The 21,044-nt window shown below is 37.3% G+C and overlaps 1 protein-coding gene and 1 long non-coding RNA gene across 2 annotated transcripts; one reads left to right on the top strand and one right to left on the bottom strand.

The window, feature by feature from the left end:
* Positions 1-3,501: 3,501 nt before the first annotated feature.
* Positions 3,502-17,928, bottom strand: LOC311084950 (protein shisa-4-like). The gene is made up of 8 exons (XM_084117297.1): positions 17,883-17,928; positions 15,448-15,533; positions 12,363-12,510; positions 12,061-12,229; positions 11,221-11,348; positions 10,915-11,118; positions 6,366-6,500; positions 3,502-5,760 (listed from the first exon to the last, which is right to left on the bottom strand). Exons 3-8 carry the CDS (start codon positions 12,415-12,417, stop codon positions 5,567-5,569), a joined length of 885 nt encoding a protein of 294 aa, XP_083973423.1. The 5' UTR covers positions 12,418-12,510; positions 15,448-15,533; positions 17,883-17,928; the 3' UTR covers positions 3,502-5,566.
* On the top strand, positions 7,069-7,980 carry LOC311084951. Its single transcript, XR_014606683.1, has 3 exons — positions 7,069-7,163; positions 7,501-7,544; positions 7,902-7,980. It is a non-coding gene; the product is annotated as an uncharacterized lncRNA (long non-coding RNA).
* Positions 17,929-21,044: the final 3,116 nt, after the last annotated feature.

Below are 21,044 nucleotides of genomic sequence, written 5' to 3'. Positions count from 1 at the left end.
AGGATCTACCGTCAGCAGTCGATTTTGATATTCTAGGTATTATCAACTGGCTGGAATTTTGAGATCGCAATAGACGTGAAAGACTATAATGCGTTAAGTACTGTGGAGCTAAACCATTTAGTGCTTTGTAAGTAATCAGCAATATTTTAAAATTTATGCGATGTTTAATAGGGAGCCAATTTGACAGAACCGGGCTAATATGGTCATACTTCCTGGTTCTGGTAAGAACTCGAGCTGCTGCGTTTTGAACTAGCTGTAGTTTGTTTATTAAGCGTGCAGGGCAACCACCCAGTAGAGCATTACAATAATCTAGCCTTGAGGTCATGGAAACATGAACTAATAGTTCCGCATTTGTCAAAGAGAGCATATGGCGTAATTTAGATATATTTTTAAGATGGAAAAATGCGGTTTTACAGATACTACACATGACTTTCAAATGAAAGATTGGTATCAAAGAGCACACCCAGGTTCCTAACCGACGACGAAAGTGCTAGACAGTATTCTAGATTATTACGTGAGGAAGTTTTTTGTCCAATAATTAGAATCTCTGTTTTTTCAGAATTTAGAAGTAGGAAATTACGAGTCATCCAATTTTTTATATCAACTATACATTCCGTTAATTTTGTGAATTGGTAAGTTTCGTTAGGTTTTGAAGAAATATAGAGCTGAGTATCGTCGGCATAACAGTGAAAGCTAATTCCATGTTTCCTAATGATATTTCCTAATGGTAACATGTACAGAATGAACAGCAACGGTCCTAGTACTGAGCCTTGTGGTACGCCATACTGAACTTGTGATCGATAAGACATCTCTTCATTTACTGCTACAAACTGATAACGGTCAGATAAGTATGATTTAAACCATGCTAGTGCAATTCCACTAATGCCAACATAGTTTTCTAGTCTATTTAAAAGAATGTTGTGATCAATGGTGTCAAATGCAGCACTAAGATCGAGTAACACTAATAAGAGAGATACAACCACGATCGGATGATAAGAGCAAATCATTTGTGACTCTAATGAGAGCAGTCTCGGTACTAGGTAGTCATTGACACCTGCCGACCGGCAATGGTACATTGTAAAATTAACTGCAATAGGTTATGATAGCCCTTATTTATTAAAAACTGACCCAACCAAATGGCCGGAGGTGTCGTTTCCAGACATATTTTGTTATCTGGTTGAATCTCCAAGACATTGCGGCATCTGTAGCGGTAACATTAGCCTATAACTCAATCAACTTATGCTGCATACTATAACTCCATAAAACCTTGTCACTTACCAATTGTACTTATGCTTCACTCCAAACTATTAATACTTTTGTAAAACGGTGATCAGTACGAAGTTGCCGAGGGACTGTGCTAACAGTTATCCCTATAAAGTCCTCTAGTAACTCTCAGACTGCAGTCTACTCCATAGGTTCACGGCTCGCGTCATGAGCCTTCAGCTGATAACGCTAATGTGAATGAGACATCCCTTATGAAAAACAACTATAGGAATCTTGTAGTATTTTGGGACAAAATATTATAGTAATCCTATAGGAATACTATAGTATTTTGGGACATATAGAAGTACTATAGAGGTATCACAGAACATCACATAAGTATTATACACTACTATAGAAATCTTATAGGCTTACTATAGTTCTTTTTCGTAAGGGATGTAGACAAAACTAGCCCACCACTGCCTAATACGAGTTTAACACCCACTACTATTTCACACAGGGATCTACTCACACAGTAATCTCAAAAAAGAAAGCTCAAAAGCCATTTTGTCCTCATTTCCAGTTCTGTGTGTTTATTAGGAAGGATGTAGAACTTCAGTTCATAATTTGTTTGTTTATTGGCGGTATAGAAAACGACACAGCAACTCTTCGGCATGATTGCCCCATGTATTTCAATGAGCGCCAAGCAATGTTTTCCCCCACGGGCTAAATTCACATCATGTGACGGGGCGTTCCCAGACCAATTGTCTGTATCTATGAAGCCTGCAGCACCAAATCCAACTGAGGCTCGTGAATAATAAAGTAAGTGGGCGTATGAGGAACCGATTGGATTCAACAGAGAAAAGTGAAGTCAATTAGAAGCCCTCACTTCCTGATGGCTGACCGTACTGCGCAGACTCAAACTGAGCTTGACGACTTAGATGTGACGTGAGCAACCAGTCTGTCTTCTAGTAGCTGTGCCTGTGCAGAGAGAAATCTGAATCATTCCCTTCCGAAACTTGCAGAGACGGAGAGTGTGAGTAGGAGCTGTCCATGATGAGCTAGGAGCAGGAGAAACTTTTGCTAAGTATTCTGATTAATTATTTTGTCATTTTGCCTCCACGTCCCCCCGATTGCCCGCGAGCTTCTCCTCCTGTCCATATGGTATTTTTCTACTGTGCGACAGAGAGTCGCGTGGTTATGACGCAATCGTTAGCCTATTTTTACAAAAACTGCTTCTACGGGGACATAACGTAAGATACAAGGTTATGGAGCCTTTTATACATTTTCGTGTTTCTTTAGAAATAAATAATGGACAAATGGAGTCTTTAAGCGCCTCAGATGTAAAGTTATTCGCTGTCAAAGTGATGCCAAAATGAATGGGAGTCATTGGAATGCTAACAGCAGGTGATAGTCTGCTAATCAATGGCGGCGCCCGGCGAAGCTTCAGTTTTTCCTGAAAGATTACCCTTGGATTTGATACAGAGTAACGTTCAAAACGTAGGCTAAGATAATTTTTTTAAGAGGGTGTAAATATATTTTCCCCATATGTGATGTTATAATAACTTATTTAACATAAATCCGTTTAGTTTAAGATGTATGCACTTTATTGACCATAAAACAAAAGCGGGGCCATAAAATAATACGTGTCAAAACAATGGGTCTCATCCACCAATAATTGCGTGGATTATTTCGTATTTGTAAACACAGGAGAACTTCTCACGAAAAAAATCTCCCCCTAAATCACTGCACGTAAGTACGCACATGTATTTGTTCTTAATCTCGGTCTAATATTAGAGAATTTGGAGTATTCCAAAAAGCGGCCACGTGCACCAGTCGAACAGTCGAAAGCTGTCGATTTGTTCATGAAAACGTTTGTTTCATTTGTGTGTACACATGCTTAGTGAATGAGACCCACTGAGTCCAAATTCTTAAGTTCTTAAGTGTGAAACAAACAAACAGTGGGCCGTGATTGGAGAAAAAAAAAACACTAACAAAAATTTGTTCTATAGAATGTTTCGCCATCGCCCCTATTAGGTTATTAAAAATATATTTTTGAATGTTCTCTGAACATAAAGGGTTAAAGGGCCCCTATTATGGATTTTTGAAAATGACCTTTCATGTAGACTCTACATTGTAGAGTGTAATATAGCTCTAAGTGAATGAAAACATCCTGCAAAGTTTTAAATCTGAAAGTGCATTGTTTATAAAGTTATTGTCTTTCAAAAGTAAGAGTCGACTCTCTTACACTCTGAGTGTAACGTCAGCGGGTTGAAGAAGAAGACGAAGGTCAAGCGAAGATACAAAATACTCAATATTTATTTCAATAGGCAAAATCCAAACAAACTCGAAACAGTGTGCTAGTGCACAAACAATGACCGACCCCGACATGAAGTGAGAAGGGGAGCTTAAATACAGAGGTGATAATGACACGACAACAGTTGATGGTGATGATGATGGGTGAACACAGGTGAAGAGGATGATGATGATGATGTGCAGGTGAAGGTGATGATGGAGGATTCTGGGAAGTGTAGTGCAGACACAGACAAGGAAGAAGGCGGTGAATGTGACACTGAGTCAATGAAATGAATCGTTTTTCCATAAGCCATAAGCCGTTTCGTTGTGACATCAAGACGAGTCTTTTGAGAATAATTGAAAATGTGGTGATGTGCAAATGTATATTATGAGAAAATTAAACAGTTGTTTGACCTTTGATGCATGTAAACCTGTTGTAGGAGACTCCAAAACAACATTAGGAAACTTTAAAATAGCAAAATAGGGGCACTTCAAAAACGTCTAGCCTATGTATGAATGTTTAAGCAACATTCCATTTTATCATTTTGCAAACATGGGAATGCTTCAGAATGTTCAGAGAACATAAAACAAAACATTATATAAACGTCCAACAAAAAATATTCAAGCGTGGAAAAGGGTCCAGTGTTGATAACAGCCAGTTTTGATAAATATGGTAATAGGCCCTTTTCACACGACGTCACGCAACTTCCGTTCTAAATTCTTCATTGAGCAGTACCTGTTTGCATATTAAGGTAAGTCCCGCCCAACTTACGTTAAGCGGAGGAGTTAGGATAACGGTAGCTGCTAGTTGTTAGCTTTCTCTTCTGCAGTGAAAGTCCATATTCTTGATTAATTTACTGTAATACAGACCTGCAAACTCTTGTTGCAATGATGTTTATTACTGATATTATTACTTAGCTATATATTGTGTATTTTTAGATAAAAGTCAGTAACGCATTCATGGTTAATGTTGTGCCCTTTCACCAAAACATTGCATTGAAATAGTTTTGAATGTAGTTGTCGATGAGGGATTTTCATGTTCTGCTGCGGTTGCAGACTTTGCAGTATCCCACAAAGTTCCATTGTGGTTCAGTGTGTTTCTCAGCCTGATGTGAGTGTGTGTGGCGCCAAACTCTAGTTGACAATCCTAGTTGACGATCTTACATTTAAAAACAGAAGAGGGTTGTTAGGGGACATTAAAGGCTGATAAATATTCTGTGTTATAAGTTAAAAAAAAGTTGGTGTTCAAAGTTCATAGACTTGCTTTAATCCTTAAGTTTGTTCAAATACTCCAAATAAATGTAAAATTGTTGTGAGCAAAGATTTTCATGTTTCTATTATCAGGTTACATTTCATGCGAAAGAGGTTCCTGTGGTACTGAAATGCATGTCATGTACCTGCTCTGCTGGGAAAGCACATTGTGGCATTATTGTTTCAAAGTGCTCACTACTGTACCATGGGCTTCAAGACAGTGCCATTGCCACTGTCATGCACCAGCTCACTGCAGACCTGGCACCGGCCTAGGACACATGTAATACTTTAACATTCATTACATTTAATGATGTTGGACTAGAATTTTGTAATGATTTTTGTCAATTAATAATTTATCATCAATATATTACAGGGAATTGCTCCTGAGGCAACAAATGACATGGTAGTGCGTAAACCAGTACCAAAGACCAAGGATCATGCCCGAACTGGAGTGAAATGTACACTGTACAGAGCATATGGTGGCAAGTCTGAATGAACACATAAACCTTTAGAAGGTTACAATTTTAAATTGAATTTCCAATTTGAGCCCAACTACAAGCAACAATGCCACTTAGAGAGTCTTAAGGTGTCAAGGGAGATGTCTGCTGCAATTGAGGAAGAAACACGACTGCAATCAGAATGCCAGCTGTGGACCCAGGTACGCAAACCCCGACTTTCAGCCAGCAGATTTGGTGAAATATGCCATGTCCGTGGAGAGTCTACTGCAAAATCCTTAGCTGCTCGCATTCTGAGAGGAACTCCTCAGACAGCTGCTATGAAAAGAGGGCTGGACCTGGAACCTGACATATTGAGGCAATATTCAGAGTTTTGTGATGTCTCTGTGACGCAGTGTGGGGTCATCATCCACCCTGATGCACCTCACCTTGCAGCCAGCCCTGATGCTAAAGTCTTCAACCCCAGAGAAACACCGCCATTTGGGTTGGCAGAGGTAAAGAGTTGTGATGTTGAAGATGTTGCTCAAGTCAAACACCTGATCACAGTTCGAGGCCAGGCCTGCCTCAAGAAAAAACACAAATATTATTATCAGGTTCAAGGCCAGCTGGCCTTAAGCGGACTTCAGTGGTGTGATTTTATAACAGATACCCACACTGACTTCACAGTTGAAAGAGTATTTAGGGATGAGGAGATCATCAACTCAATGCGACAGAAGCTGGATTATTTTTATCACAACATCTACATGGATGCATTATTACGTTGAGGCAGAATTTTGCTCAGAACATAAATAGTTCTATGTACATCTGTGATGCATGTAATTCCTGTTGTAAATACTTTTTCAATTTACAACTTCAGTCAATGTTGCATTGTATGTAAATGTATATGGGCTTTATAGTCTGTCATTGCTCACTTTTTGCTTATGTTCCATGGTTGCAAGGAACTGCTTCCAATCTTGTTTGTAGCTTTGAGCTGCTATGGAAGCTTTTTATTAGTTTCATTCACCTCACTTATATGCTATTACCAAATATGTAAATAAAAAATTGACAAGTTTTAAAAATATTGTTGTTCTTTTAATGGTTAAGGTGTAAATGCATTTTACTCTGGATAAACTTTTTACAGAATGCTTCACAACATTGTTTATTAAGAACATAGGTAATAATTACTGGCAGGGTTATAGGCTGGCTGATTGAATGTCTCTGGGGGTGGATAAGCACTACCAGGCTGGGCAGGGGGCATCATGGGATACGTGGCCTGACTTCCGTCATATGGAGCCTGAACACTGGGATATCCAGGGCTTGCTGGAAATGCAAAAAGACACTAATTATTTTCAAGCAAAATATCAGTACATGGTCTCAATCTGTCCAGTACTAGGTAGGGGTTGCACGACTACTGATTTCTCCCAGTCAAAACAACACTGTTAGACTTTTCTGTAATTTCTACAGTTATTTACTTTAAATCACCCAGTATTATACTGCTATTTCTCTTTACAGTAAATAACATTACCATTGCATCATGGGAATTTTATGTGACGTCACACACCACATACAGAGACTTACTGTATTTTTTAAATTTGCAGTATACTACTGTATTTGGCATAACGGCCTCTCTGACTGGCACTATTCCATCATGCTTTTTATTTCCTAATTTTTGCCTTACACCGCGTGTCTACAACGCTATAACAGTCAAAGGCTGTCTATATTGGACACATTGAAGCGACTGGATCTGCAAAATGCAAACCTGTTTGTCCCTTGTCAGAAATTAGCGCGAGCGCTTGGACTCGGAGTACGTCAGAAATAACGCCGCATCACTATATACACTGTCTGGGATTTGTCGTGTCTCGCCGAAGCATCCAGTGTAATATCACTGGGGTCTGACTGTCTTTTGTTGGATCGCGCCGTTCGTGTCCGGCCCGGGGAAGAGGCGGAATTCACTTCACCGAGAGAGAGAGACCAGCAAGAAAGGTAAAAAAAAAAACATTCGGTGTGTGTTGACAGGATTGTGCCCAGTTTAACCTATGTTATAACGTTACTCGTCGTCAACATGGCGGTAACAAACTTTACCACGGTAAACTGCGCTAACGTTTCATTTTACAGACATTGTTAGATTATTGAATTGTTAAAATACGCCAAGGAGCAACGCTTATAGTTTACATTAACATTACATTAACTAATGTGTGTTAGCTAACAAGTTTTATGACTTTAGCGGCCACCTTTCTTTTCCTTTTTTTTAGCATTATTTTGCAAACTATAACATATTAAAGGAATTTAATATTTACTGCAATTTTGTATGTGTTTAAAGGCAACTGCAACAAAGCGCCAATGACGTCTAGCAAGATTCCTGAGGTAAGCCTAAACTGTACTTGAAATAAATAAAAAAATTAATATATTTTGACATAAGTTTGCTAAAATGATTAGCATGTGATAGGCCTAAGTGCTTTGGAGCCACTGGTGCAGGTAGCATACAATATCTTATAAAATCTCTATAAAATTGGCTAACTTTATATCAAATAGGCTAAGTTACCTTTGCATCATGTCTAACATTATATTTATTACACAGCAAATGAACCAATCAGAAGATGGACCATTTTCTATGTTCTATTGCAGTAAAACTCACTAATTCATTCATACCAAATCTAGCATTTTAATAACTCAAGTTCTCAAGTTTATATATATTTTTACATTATTTTGAAATTTTACTAGGCAGAAGATTCTCTACCATTACAGTCCCACCTGACCAGGAAGGTCCTAATATCAGCGCACAGGTGCTACTGTAGGAAGGAGGAATGGGTTGGAGTGGGAATGGGCTAAAACATCGACAGTCACTCTCTCTATGGATCTCAGCATTTTTGGACTGAATTTAGGATATGTAAGTATCAAAATTGAATCTGTCAATTTCATTTAGTTCATCTGAAATGTTTGCAAATGCTATTGACAAAAAAGTTGTTTACAAATATATATTCTTAAGTTTTGTGGATAAGCATACAGACTAGAGAACATTCTGATGTTGTCAGTCAAGTTCTGAACAGGAACCAATCTTTGGAGAAGTTCATATTCACAAAGGTGGACAAAAACATTGTGTTGACATTTTTTAAAGATTATTTTGATGATGACTTTTACTCCTATGCTGTGGAAAAGATGGAGGAGTAGACAGCCAGACATTTATAATAATAAGAAATGTTTCTTGAGCATCAAAGAGACTTATTTCAAAAATATTTAAAAGACACTTAAATATTTATTTTGGCCACCAGTGTACATGAATCCAACAAATTTTTTGGAAATAAGTGAAATTATTTTGAAGGTGTGTTATGTGTCATGTATTGTGAAAAGAACTGTGTTTTGCCCTGTGTTGGACATTTTCTTTTTGACTGCTTAAAAATGTATTTATATTCTGCAGTTTTATGAATGTAATGGTTGATATTTCATTATAATAATTGTATAAGCTAAACAACCAATGCCTCTACAATCATTTTGTCAAATGCTAACGTTTTGTTTAGGATTTTATGTACTTTTTTTAACAATGTGTACAGTGAAGGACAGCACATAATGTGTTAATTTAACATGTTTACACATCTTTGTGCTAACAAAACCCTACACTCACCCATTAATGTGTAAAAATGTAACACATCATTCCCAGCATTGGCAGACTGTTTATTTTGTGATGTATATGAAATGTTTTAAATAAAAATAAAAAATCTATTTTGTTATAATTTTGTCTAATTGATTTGAATGTCAGTAGTACTTATATAGGATACAAATAAAATTAATTATATATCAAAATTATAAAATCTAATTTATATTTAGTACAAATAAAAATAATAACAGTAGTGTACTGATTAGCTTGTTTTTTACAGCAATGCACTGTATACTGAAATACGGTTAGGTACTGTAAATCTAAGTTACTGTAAAAAAAAAACTTGAAAAGTCTAACAGTGAATAGTTACTTGAGTACCTGTGGTAAAAAAAGACAAAAACAAGTGTTTATTAACTGACAGACCAACAATTATGTCTGTCTTGTATTGTAAAAAGATGCCACACTTCATTTGCACTTACGGTCTTGTGGACTTATAATGACTGCCACAAGTGCTCAATCCAGATAGCCATAATGTCCCATTTGTCATTTTAGGTTTCAGAAGGGTGCTTGCGAACAACCCCTTTGCTGACGATATGCGCCTTTGATGCACACTTTTGCTGAGTCCGCACTGAAGTGAGCTCCACAGAAGACAGTCATAGCGGTGTTACGTCACAAAAGTGCGAACTCGTAGGAAGACAGCGAGTGTTAAGGGTGCCATTTTGGACAGGGCCATTATAAACTTAGCTTCCGCATATTTGATGTCAAACAATATGTGCATATTAATGAAATTCATTTTTACAGTTAGCCTAGGGGTATTATACAACATTCGCATCCTCATATAACATTTCACAGGACTACAACAGTAAAAACAATAACTACTCGCATCATTTCGATTTGTACTCAAATGGTTCAATATAGTTTATAATAGAATAAGACAAAATGCATTTAGTCTATTTGCTGTCATCGACCTCCTGCCACAAACTGGCTGCGTCTGAAATCGCATACTAGGTACCTATTTTGAATAAGTACCTATAAAAGTAGAGTTTGAATATGTGTAGCTATGAATGTAATCCGGACGTACTACATTCGCCATGTTGTCATTATGCAGTCGTGGCCTAATGGTTAGAGAGTCAGACATGTAACCAATACCAGCAGGAAATGACTGAATTGTCCTTGAGTGAGGCACCTAACCCCCAATCGCTCCCCTGGCGCAACAGCAAAAATGGCTGCTCTGGGTGTGTGTGTCCACAGTTTGCAGTGTGTGTTTACTACTCACTACTCCTAATGTGTGTGCACTAACTTGGATTGGGTTAAATGGAGAGGACATATTCTGAGTATGGGTCTCATACTTCACATGTCACTTTCACTCACTTCATTATCATATGATCTACCGTTCACAAATCCTCTCCCGTGGCCTCATGGGATAGTAAAGTGTCCATCGTATTCACACTTCAGAATCTCACTAGAAGTAGTAGGTCATCCGGGTACATTTTGCCTACTCTTTTATGAGTACTGTGAATTCGTACATACTTCTTTTGTCGAATACTGTTTTTCCGCCTGCTATTTAAGTATGAGATTTCAGACACAGTAACTCTCTTTGAGCATTCGCATTCATGGCTTGCTGGTTTGCTTTTAGTGAATAAAAACAAGCGCGTCGTTATGGTTATTGTCCGCTCAAGTTCTCGATAGCTTCTGTTTGAAGTATTCAACTACCCAACCAACCAGTGAATGCCATCTCTAGTACACGGGTGCAAACTCAGCTCTATGCTACGTGGACGCCATGTCGTAATGAACATAAATAAAGCTCTGTATGCTTTCAAATCTCACTGTATTTGGATGTCATACAATCGGCCTGCACAGCGCCACTTTAAGACAAACACACCTTAAATCTGCGGTGGTCAGGAGGTACAGCGGCCACATGCTACAAGTCGTAGCTCTGAGAAAATGACCAGTTTACATGTTGTAATTACAAGTTCTACATGTACGTGAAGGGTTTTTACAGTTCAGAATCATTACGGTAATTACGACATGTCGTGAACGCACCTTTAGCTTCAACCCTTCTGGCTAATTTTGAAAACTACAGGTATGTGTGTGTTGGAGCAGGGTTGGAAGTTTTTCTCCCCTGCTGCTAGGTCTTCTCACCGGCAATGTGGTATGGGGGTGGGGGTCCAGGTGCGTATGGCTGTCCGTGATATGGTCCCGTCTGCATAGGCTGAGCGCCGTAGCCCGGTTGGGTCGGCACAGGCTGGTATGGTGGATACTGAGCTGGCTGCATGACAGGCTGCTGCTGCTGCTGCTGAATGCTTTGCGTATTCATGACTGTGGTTATGTGTGTTCCTGACACAGCTGTGGGAAAAACAAGACAGAAAAAAATATATAATTCTTATCATTTTACTACCAGCCTAAATAATGTAACATTGTAATGTTCTATTGACGCTTAACACTTACGTCTGGGTGTTCTGCACATTTTATAGATACAGCAGCAGCAGCATAAGAAGAAGAACGCAGCGCATACGACCAGAATCCAAACTATTCCTGAAACAATGTCGTGGCCACTGTTTTGGCTGCTGGACAGACTATGACAAAATATGAAGCAACAAGCATTATAAATCTCTAAAATCGTATTTATATATTATAGTTTTATTTATTTATTTGATAATAATTATTTTTTCAACTAAAACATTTGTTTATATAACAAACAGTTTTTCTTTGGTCCCGCCTTTTCTTGCCTTGGACATCCTGTTAATCCCCTCAACAAATTTTTTATTCTTCTATCTCTTGCCTCATTCGTCTTTCAATTGACTTTATATATGTGAACGCTACAGCTTTCGCAGCCAAAAACTTTTCATTCTTTGTTCTATAAATATCAAGAAAGCATTTCCCACCTTGCACTACACAAAGTGGCTGTTAAAATTGCATCGTGTCAATCTGTGGGATGCATCTTGCAAACTGCTGTTTATTAAAAACGACCACAACCTCTGTAGGAAACGATGGGTGGAGCGACACACGGAGAGACAAAGAAGTAACACACTTCGCAAAAACAAAAAAATTAATTTGATTAGGTTGCAGGTTTGAGATTAACCTGGACAATTGGACAACACACCAAATATTTCAGTAGAAATCGGACTTTACAGTTCACTTATTTATCACTAGTTAGGCTAACAGTTACAGATCATGAGGGAGAAATGAACATGAACATGACAATCAAATTTTCTCTCCTTTTGTGGAAAAGGACTTTTGGGTCTAAAAGACATTTGAATTAAGACAGAATCGATTAAAATGTCTTACACGTTGCACACGTCTTGATCGGTTAACTTAAAATAAGTATTGGAGCAGCAGTATCTGTTATTACAGGTCCCACAGCAGTGCTGGCCATACTGGCATCTTATAAAAGGCTTGTTCTCGTTACTGCCGGTGGTGTAGCTTCTACAGTCATGGTCATCCTCATCCCCAAAACCTTAAAGAACAGGGGAAATGTGACACATTTTATACTAAACAAACAACCGATAAATTCTAAAGTATCAGAATGTATTTATTTAGTGTCTGTAACCCGCCCAAAAACAAGTTTAAAGTGTTTCTTTAGAACTTACCGACTGTGAATAAACCCGCAGACAGGAACAGAAGAACCGCGACGGTGGAGGCCATAGCTCTTCTGCTGATGAAGCCTGCAGCACCAAATCCAACTGAGGGTCGTGAATAATGAAGTAGGTGGGCGTATGAGGAACCGATAGACTTCAACTGCAATGGTTAAATGGTTAAACGAAAGCGAAAGAAACTTTCTTGAATGTGTAAATATGAAAATCCACAAAGAATTTAAATTAATCTTTTTTTTTCTTTTTTTTCCACATTTAAGAACAGAAATGTTATATGAAAAATGATTCGAATTAATACGTCTAATTTGGAGCGCCTTATGTAGATCCAGTGTCTGATTTGATACAGAGTAACGCTCAAAACGTAGGCTAAGATATTTTTTTTAATAAACTAGGGTGCATATTTCCCCATACTGGGAGATGTTATAATAAACTTATTTAACATAAATCCGTTTAGTTTAAGATGTATGCACTTTACTGACCATAAAACAAAAGCAGGCCCATAAAATAATACGTGTCAAAACAATGGGTCTCATCCACCAATAATTGCGTGGATTATTTCGTATTTGTAAACACAGGAGAACTTCTCACGAAAAAATATCCCCCTAAATCACTGCACGTAAGTACGCACATGTATTTGTTCTTAATCTCGGTCTAATGTTAGAGAATTTGGAGTATTCCAAAAAGCGGCCAAGTGCACGAGTTTTTATTTTATTTTATTTTTATTTGCATAAAACACGTCCGATCTTTCTATAAGGGTTTTCTCGTCAAACAGTCGAAAGCTGTCGATTTGTTCGTGAAAACGTTCGTTTCATTTGTGCGCTTGAATGAGACCCACTGAGTCCAAATTCTTAAGTTAAATTAAAGTGAAACAAACAAACAGTGGGCCGTGATTGGAGAAAGAAAGAAAAAAAAACACTAACAAAAATTTGTTCTATAGAATGTTTCGCCATCGTCCCTATTAGGTTATAAAACATATTTTTGAATGTTCTCTGAACATAAAGGGTTAAAGGGCCCCTTTTTTTGGAGTTTTGAAAATTACCTTTCATGTAGAATGTAAATAATATAGCTCTAAGTGAATGAAAAGTTTAAAATCTGCAAAGTTTTAAATCTGAAAGTGCATTGTTTATAAAGTTATTGTCTTTCAAAAGTAAGAGTCGACACTGAGTCAATGAAATGAATCGTTTTTCCATAAGCCATAAGCCGTTTCGTTGTGACGTCAAGACGAGTCTTTTGAGAATAATTGAAAATGTGGTGATGTGCAAATGTATATTATGAGAAAATTAAACAGTTGTTTGACCTTTGATGCATGTAAACCTGTTGTAGGAGACTCCAAAACAACATTAGGAAACTTTAAAATAGCAAAATAGAGGCACTTCAAAAACGTCTAGCCTATGTATGAATGTTTAGGCAACATTCCATTTTATCATTTTGCAAACATGGGAATGCTTCAGAATGTTCAGAGAACATAAAACAAAACATTAGATAAACGTCCAACAAAAAATATTCAAGCGTGGAAAAGGGTCCAGTGTTGATAACAGCTGGTTTTGATAAATATGGTAATTCTACCTAAGCACCGCCTGGCCAAAGGGAACAGGGTACCCTGGACCTGCTGGAAAAAGCAAATAACTTATTTTTGATTGTTCATTAATTAAAGATAGGATCTTTTTTGTCTCTTCATTTTTAAAATTTAAAGTTTCTTGTTTTGAGTGTTCGGCATTATTCTGGCTGATTGGAAAGCTATTCTCCTGGCCAATTGTTGCCACAATCCCGTTCTCAAGAACTCACACACATTTACGCAACACAGACAGCATTGCGGGCATTTCTGCACAAAACAGAAAAAGAAGCAATTGAGATGTTTTTTTTCTTTGCTACTTCCGCTCACAGCATGGCTCTTTTGTTGCATTTATTGATTTGACTGCACTGACACTATTGGATTGGAACAAAACTTAAACTGAATTGAGCTGGATGATGCCACCACTGTTTTCTGCAGAGCTGCTTTATAGCTGTTTTGAATAAATTTTATAATTGAAGAATTTTTCAGTTATTGAACTGAACTGAATCAACATTGAACTGATTTACATGACAACAATGTACTAAAAACAGAAAAGGTTTTCCTTTGCATTTTTTGCGTACAAACGACAACATTGTCAAAACGATCCCTGTTCACACGGATCTGCGAAAACGACTAACGCTGTATTATTCATGCCTGGCCAGTAGTTGGCGATGTGTAGCTAGCTTCGAATTTTGACTTTGAACTCCCGTTTTTGCGGTAGCTCTGTATATTTTTATGGCATCGCTGTCGAAGAGTAAGTAGCTGGTGAAGTGGATTTACATATTGAAGAGTTAAATAAAGTTATCATGAGCATTGCAAAGTTTGAAGCGGACAACATAGCAAATGTCAGGAAGATTTTAAAACGAGCGGTTCATTCATAAATCCGTGAATAGTGAATCAGCCACCTACGACACCAAAGGCGGCTATCTCACGAATCACACTTGCTAATAAATTTAAGTTCTGTTACTATTATATAAAAGTAAATATGATGAACAAGACCCACTTTGATTTTCCCCACTGACTGAAGAAGCCTGCCATATGTCACCACAGAGACATTTTGAGTGAACATTATGAGGTCAAAGAAATTTAATAAAGTGAGACATAGCCTACACTATAAAAAATTGTTCTCTCAACTTAACTTATCGAGTTATCTTTTTGCTTTTATTTAAGTTGTATGTACTTAGAATATTAAGTATTTCAACTTACAGAGTTTTGTTGGCATAATTAAATAATTGACCCAACTACTTTTTTCAAGTAAACTGGATTTACATTTTTTTGTTGAAATATTATAAAACGTACTTTCAAGTTGTCTGTACTAAATACATATAAACGACTTTGTCAACTGTTTCCCTTACAAATGAACAAATTTAAAGGTCAAAACAGTAAAATATCCAAGAGTTTCAATAGCCAGTGTTTAACATTTACATAAACAGGAAAAAAAGCAGGTCTCTTTTTGTCTAATAAAATTGCTCAGTGTTTAAAGGTGACAATGTACTTAAAACAATGAAAAATAATCAAAATGGAAGTTACATTTGGTACTTCACAGAGACTTCTTAGAACGACGACTTCTTCCAATACGAGGGCTACATCACTGCAGTCGCACGTAACCGCCACTCTTTGGGAAAAGAGGAGGAATCAGTTGCAGGAATAACTGATTTATTGAATATCAAAAGGCATACAAACACAGGGAGGAACAATATACTCAATATATTTGAATAGTATATATCTCAGTATATCTAAATATATTCAGCATCATATTCAAAACAGTAAAAAAAACACTCTTTACTAATCTGTAAAAATCAGGTTAAAAAGTACATACACAGAATTAAACAAATATTTAAATACATGAAAAATACTCTATAACAAGTAGATGAATACAAGCACTACAGATTGTTTGTTTTTTGTTTCACCAGTAGGGGGTCCCATAAACATTCAAGTGGTGCAACTTCACCAAACATTGCATAAAAAACAGTTTATGTCCAAATATGTTTGGGTCCAAATCTTCTCAGGTTTGCTGTCCATTGTCGACTTTGTTGAGTTTGACCATTTTGATGTTCTCCTGTAGACCTTTCTTTAAATTCCCTTTTTTTTAAAGAGACAGTAAGATATTTATTTTAACAATCAAGCTTTTCACATTTCTCACAAATATAGAAATATATAAATACAAAACAGCAGTTAAACGTTTACAAAATCTATAACAGCTAAAAAAAAAAAAATAGGCTCCATTTAAAAAACAATGTAACCCGAAACAATATAATCTGAAAAAGAACATTGAAAGACCGTACAAAAAAGAAGTGGTTTCCTAATGCTGTAACAAAGGTTCCTTTAATAAAATACCTTTTCAACAGGTCAAAACAACAAGCCGGTGAGACTTGTGACAAAATTATGGAGATTCAGCATCACTCATTGTAATTAAAATGTGACTGCATTTTAGATCCATAAAGGAAAGAATTTAAAATGGAAAACATTGACGCTTTTTTAACCCTTTCATGCATAGAGGTCACTACAGTGGACAGGTATTAAAAAAAAGCATTTTCTTGAATTTTCACAGGTTTTGATGGCAATATGGCCAATGGTCAGTCAGAAATACCAAGTTGCTCCGAAATATCCACCCATTCCTTCTATCCTAGGAGACTCTTGTAGGTAAAAGTTTTGATTTTAGATTGGGAGAAAATCCTGATTAATCATCTGTCCACTATAGTGGACCTCGTGCATAAATATATTTCAGCTACAATTCATACTTATACTGTGAATGTTGTTTTTGAAAATACTGAATCTGCAGTAACTTTTTTCGGCTGTAAAAAAAATGTATTTGTATTAATAGAAAGTAATTTTCATTGACATCAAAAAAGGTAATGTGATTACACAATGTATGTGAATTGTGATGCATTACTTGTTAGATCAAAAAGTAATCTGATTTTGTAATGCACGTTACTTGTAATTAATGATTTTACTTGTTAGATCAAAAAGTAATCTATTTACTTAACGCATGTTGCTTGGAATGCCCCCAACAATGCTCATTTCAGATGAGACTGAAAAAACCTTAATCGCTAGGTTTTCTCAGAAGAGGGCTTGCCTTTGCAATATTTCGCATTTATATTTGTTTTATATATTTTATAGGTTTCACATGATTTGATATAATTTTATTGATTGGTTTGTTAAATACACACACTATATCTGTTTGATTATTGTATGATTATATATGTTTAATACAGTATCTCTTCAGTTTAAACCATAAACGCATGCTGTCCACTCAAGTGGACATCTGAAAATCTCTTTGAAAAATGTGTAAAAAATAAAATAAAAAAATTCAAATCTTGTTTTTCATGCCCTAAGAGCAATAAAAAAAATCCTGACTGAGGTTATCATAATTCATGCATGAAAGGGTTAAAATAAAATCACAGATCCTGCTGGTTGAAATATAAATATTGAAGACATTCATGTTTCTGTGCTGTTAACGAAAACGAAAATACAAAAGCAAAATTGCAAAAAAAACCTAAAACTACAACTTAAAATTTACCACGTTTTATTTTAGATTTTAGTTTTTTTTGTATATCAAATTGTATCAAAAGATATGCAATTTATTATACAGTTCAATATTAGTATAATACTAGAATAATTAACACTGAAAGCTAAAACTATTGTAAAAAAAAAAATTTACACTCGTAAATCGCCAGTAAAACTTTCACAATTAATTACAAAGAAATGTCAAATAGAGTTAAACTTGAAATTTTTAAAAGTAGAAAGTTTTGAATGGTATTTTCTTTTAAAACTTAGTTCTATAATCTTTGTTTTATTAAAATCTTTACTTTTACAGTGTGTCGCACGCAGAGCGAAACCTAAACTTAAAGGACTGATTGAAAATAAAACAGAAATAACTCTGACTATGACACATCCACTAGTCTTATATAATCTGCATCGAATGCGGGACATTCTTACTGTTGAGTGAAAGTGCGTCAACAAACCTAAACAATCCAACAGTGACTGATGTGACAGACGCTTGTGGTTTAGTATCCGGTATTTGGTGGCTGCATGTAGGCAGGGTTATAGGCTGGCTGATTGAATGTCTCTGGGGGCGGATAAGCACTACCGGGCTGGGCAGGGGGCATCATGGGATACGTGGCCTGACTTCCGTCATATGGAGCCTGAACACTGGGATATCCAGGGCTTGCTGGAAATGCAAAAATACACTAATTATTTTCAAGCAAAATATCAGTACATGATCTCAATCTGTCAAGTACTAGGTAGGGGTTGCACGACTACTGATTTCTCCCAGTCAAAACAATAGTTACTTGAGTACCTGTGGTAAAAAAAAGACAAAAACAAGTGTTTATTAACTGACAGACCAACAATTATGTCTGTCTTGTATTGTAAAAAGATGCCACACTTCATTTGCACTTGCGGTCTTGTGGACTTATAATGACTGCCACAAGTGCTCAATCCAGATAGCCATAATGTCCCATTTGTCATTTTCAGTTTCAGAAGGGTGCTTGCGAACACCCCCTTTGCTGACGATATGCGCCTTTGATGCACACTTTTGCTGAGTCCGCACTGAAGTGAGCTCCACAGAAGACAGTCATAGCGGTTTTACGTCGCAAAAGTGCAAACTCGTAGGAAGACTGCAAGTGAATAAAAATGATGTTTATTCAGCCAGCGCACATACCTGTATTTACATCCTGTTTTCGGTCGAAGTCCATAGTAATCGATTGTCGAGTTCACGCGCGTGATCATAGGTACTAAACCAATGCGCGTGAACTCGACAATCGATTACTATGGACTTCGACCGAAAACAGGATGTAAATACAGGTATGAGCGCTGGCTGAATAAACATCATTTTTATTCATATCTTTCACATCTACTGCAGTCAGACTGACCTGTGTTCACTCCGAAGGAATCACTCACATGACCTGTGCACTTGTAATGACACATCAAGGATGTTAAGAGGCTAAAAGCAGGTTTAAAACGTGCCCCATTGAAGTCAACAGGGTGCAAATTTTAAAAAGAGGATAACACGGTGTAGGCAACACCGATTTTTGTCATTTTTCTCTGTATTGACAGCACTCCAAATGTACAAAAAAATTAGCTCAATGTTAAAATTGACCGGAGTTCTCCTTTAAGGGTGCCATTTTGGACAGGGCCATTATAAACTTAGCTTCCGCGTCTTTGATGTCAAACAATATGTGCATACATACAGTGAGGAAAATAAGTATTTGAACACCCTGCTATTTTGCAAGTTCTCCCACTTGGAAATCATGGAGGGGTCTGAAAATGTCATAGGTGCATGTCCACTGTGAGAGACATAATCTAAAAAAAAAAATCCAGAAATCACAATGTATGATTTTTTAACTATTTATTTGTATGATACAGCTGCAAATAAGTATTTGAACACCTGTCTATCAGCTAGAATTCTGACCCTCAAAGACCTGTTAGTCTGCCTTTAAAATGTCCACCTCCACTCCATTTATTATCCTAAATTAGATGCACCTGTTTGAGGTCGTTAGCTGCATAAAGACACCTGTCCACCCCATACAATCAGTAAGAATCCAACTACTAACATGGCCAAGACCAAAGAGCTGTCCAAAGACACTAGAGACAAAATTGTACACCTCCACAAGGCTGGAAAGGGCTATGGGGAAATTGCCAAGCAGCTTGGTGAAAAAAGGTCCACTATTGGAGCAATCATTAGAAAATGGAAGAAGCTAAACATGACTGTCAATCTCCCTTGGACTGGGGCTCCATGCAAGATCTCACCTCGTGGGGTCTCAGTGATCCTAAGAAAGGTGAGAAATCAGCCCAGAACTACACGGGAGGAACTGGTCAATGACCTGAAGCTGGGACCACCGTTTCCAAGGTTACTGTTGGTAATACACTAAGACGTCATGGTTTGAAATCATGCATGGCACGGAAGGTTCCCCTGCTTAAACCAGCACATGTCAAGGCCCGTCTTAAGTCTGCCAATGACCATTTGGATGATCCAGAGGAGTCATGGGAGAAAGTCATGTGGTCAGATGAGACCAAAATAGAACTTTTTGGTCATAATTCCACTAAATGTGTTTGGAGGAAGAAGAATGATGAGTACCATCCCAAGAACACCATCCCTACTGTGAAGCATGGGGGTGGTAGCATCATGCTTTTGGGGTGTTTTTCTGCACATGGGACAGGGCGACTGCACTGTATTAAGGAGAGGATGACCGGGGCCATGTATTGCGAGATTTTGGGGAACAACCTCCTTCCCTCAGTTAGAGCATTGAAGATGGGTCAAGGCTGGGTCTTCCAACATGACAATGACCCGAAGCACACAGCCAGGATAACCAAGGAGTGGCTCTGTAAGAAGCATATCAAGGTTCTGGCATGGCCTAGCCAGTCTCCAGACCTAAACCCAATAGAGAATCTTTGGAGGGAGCTCAAACTCCGTGTTTCTCAGCGACAGCCCAGAAACCTGACTGATCTAGAGAAGATCTGTGTGGAGCAGTGTGTGCAAACCTGGTGAAAAACTACAGGAAACGTTTGACCTCTGTAATTGCAAACAAAGGCTACTGTACCAAATATTAACATTGATTTTCTCAGGTGTTCAAATACTTATTTGCAGCTGTATCATACAAATAAATAGTTAAAAAATCATACATTGTGATTTCTGGATTTTTTTTTATAGATTATGTCTCTCACAGTGGACATGCACCTACGATGACAATTTCAGACCCCTCCATGATTTCTAAGTGGGAGAACTTGCAAAATAGCAGGGTGTTCAAATACTTATTTTCCTCACTGTATATTAATGAAATTCATTTTTACAGTTAGCCTAGGGGTATTATACAACATTCGCATCCTCATATAACATTTCACAGGACTACAACAGTAAAAACAATACCTACTCGCATCATTTCGATTTGTACTCATATGGTTCAATATACTTTATAATAGAATAAATTTGCTGTCATCGACCTCCTGCCACAAACTGGCTGCGTCTGAAATCGCATACTAGGTACTTATTTTGAATATGTACCTATAAAAGTATGTTCTGTATAGTATGAATATGTGTAGTATGAATGTAATCTGGACGTACTACATTCGTCATGTTGTCATTATGCAGTCGTGGCCTAATGGTTAGAAAGTCAGACATATAACCT

Source organism: Abramis brama (genome assembly GCF_963993115.1).
Source record: "Abramis brama genome assembly, chromosome: 6".
Classification (NCBI taxonomy): Eukaryota; Metazoa; Chordata; class Actinopteri; order Cypriniformes; family Leuciscidae; genus Abramis; species Abramis brama.
The sequence above is the reverse complement of the archived record's forward strand: the minus strand, read 5'-3'. Positions and strand labels throughout refer to the sequence as shown.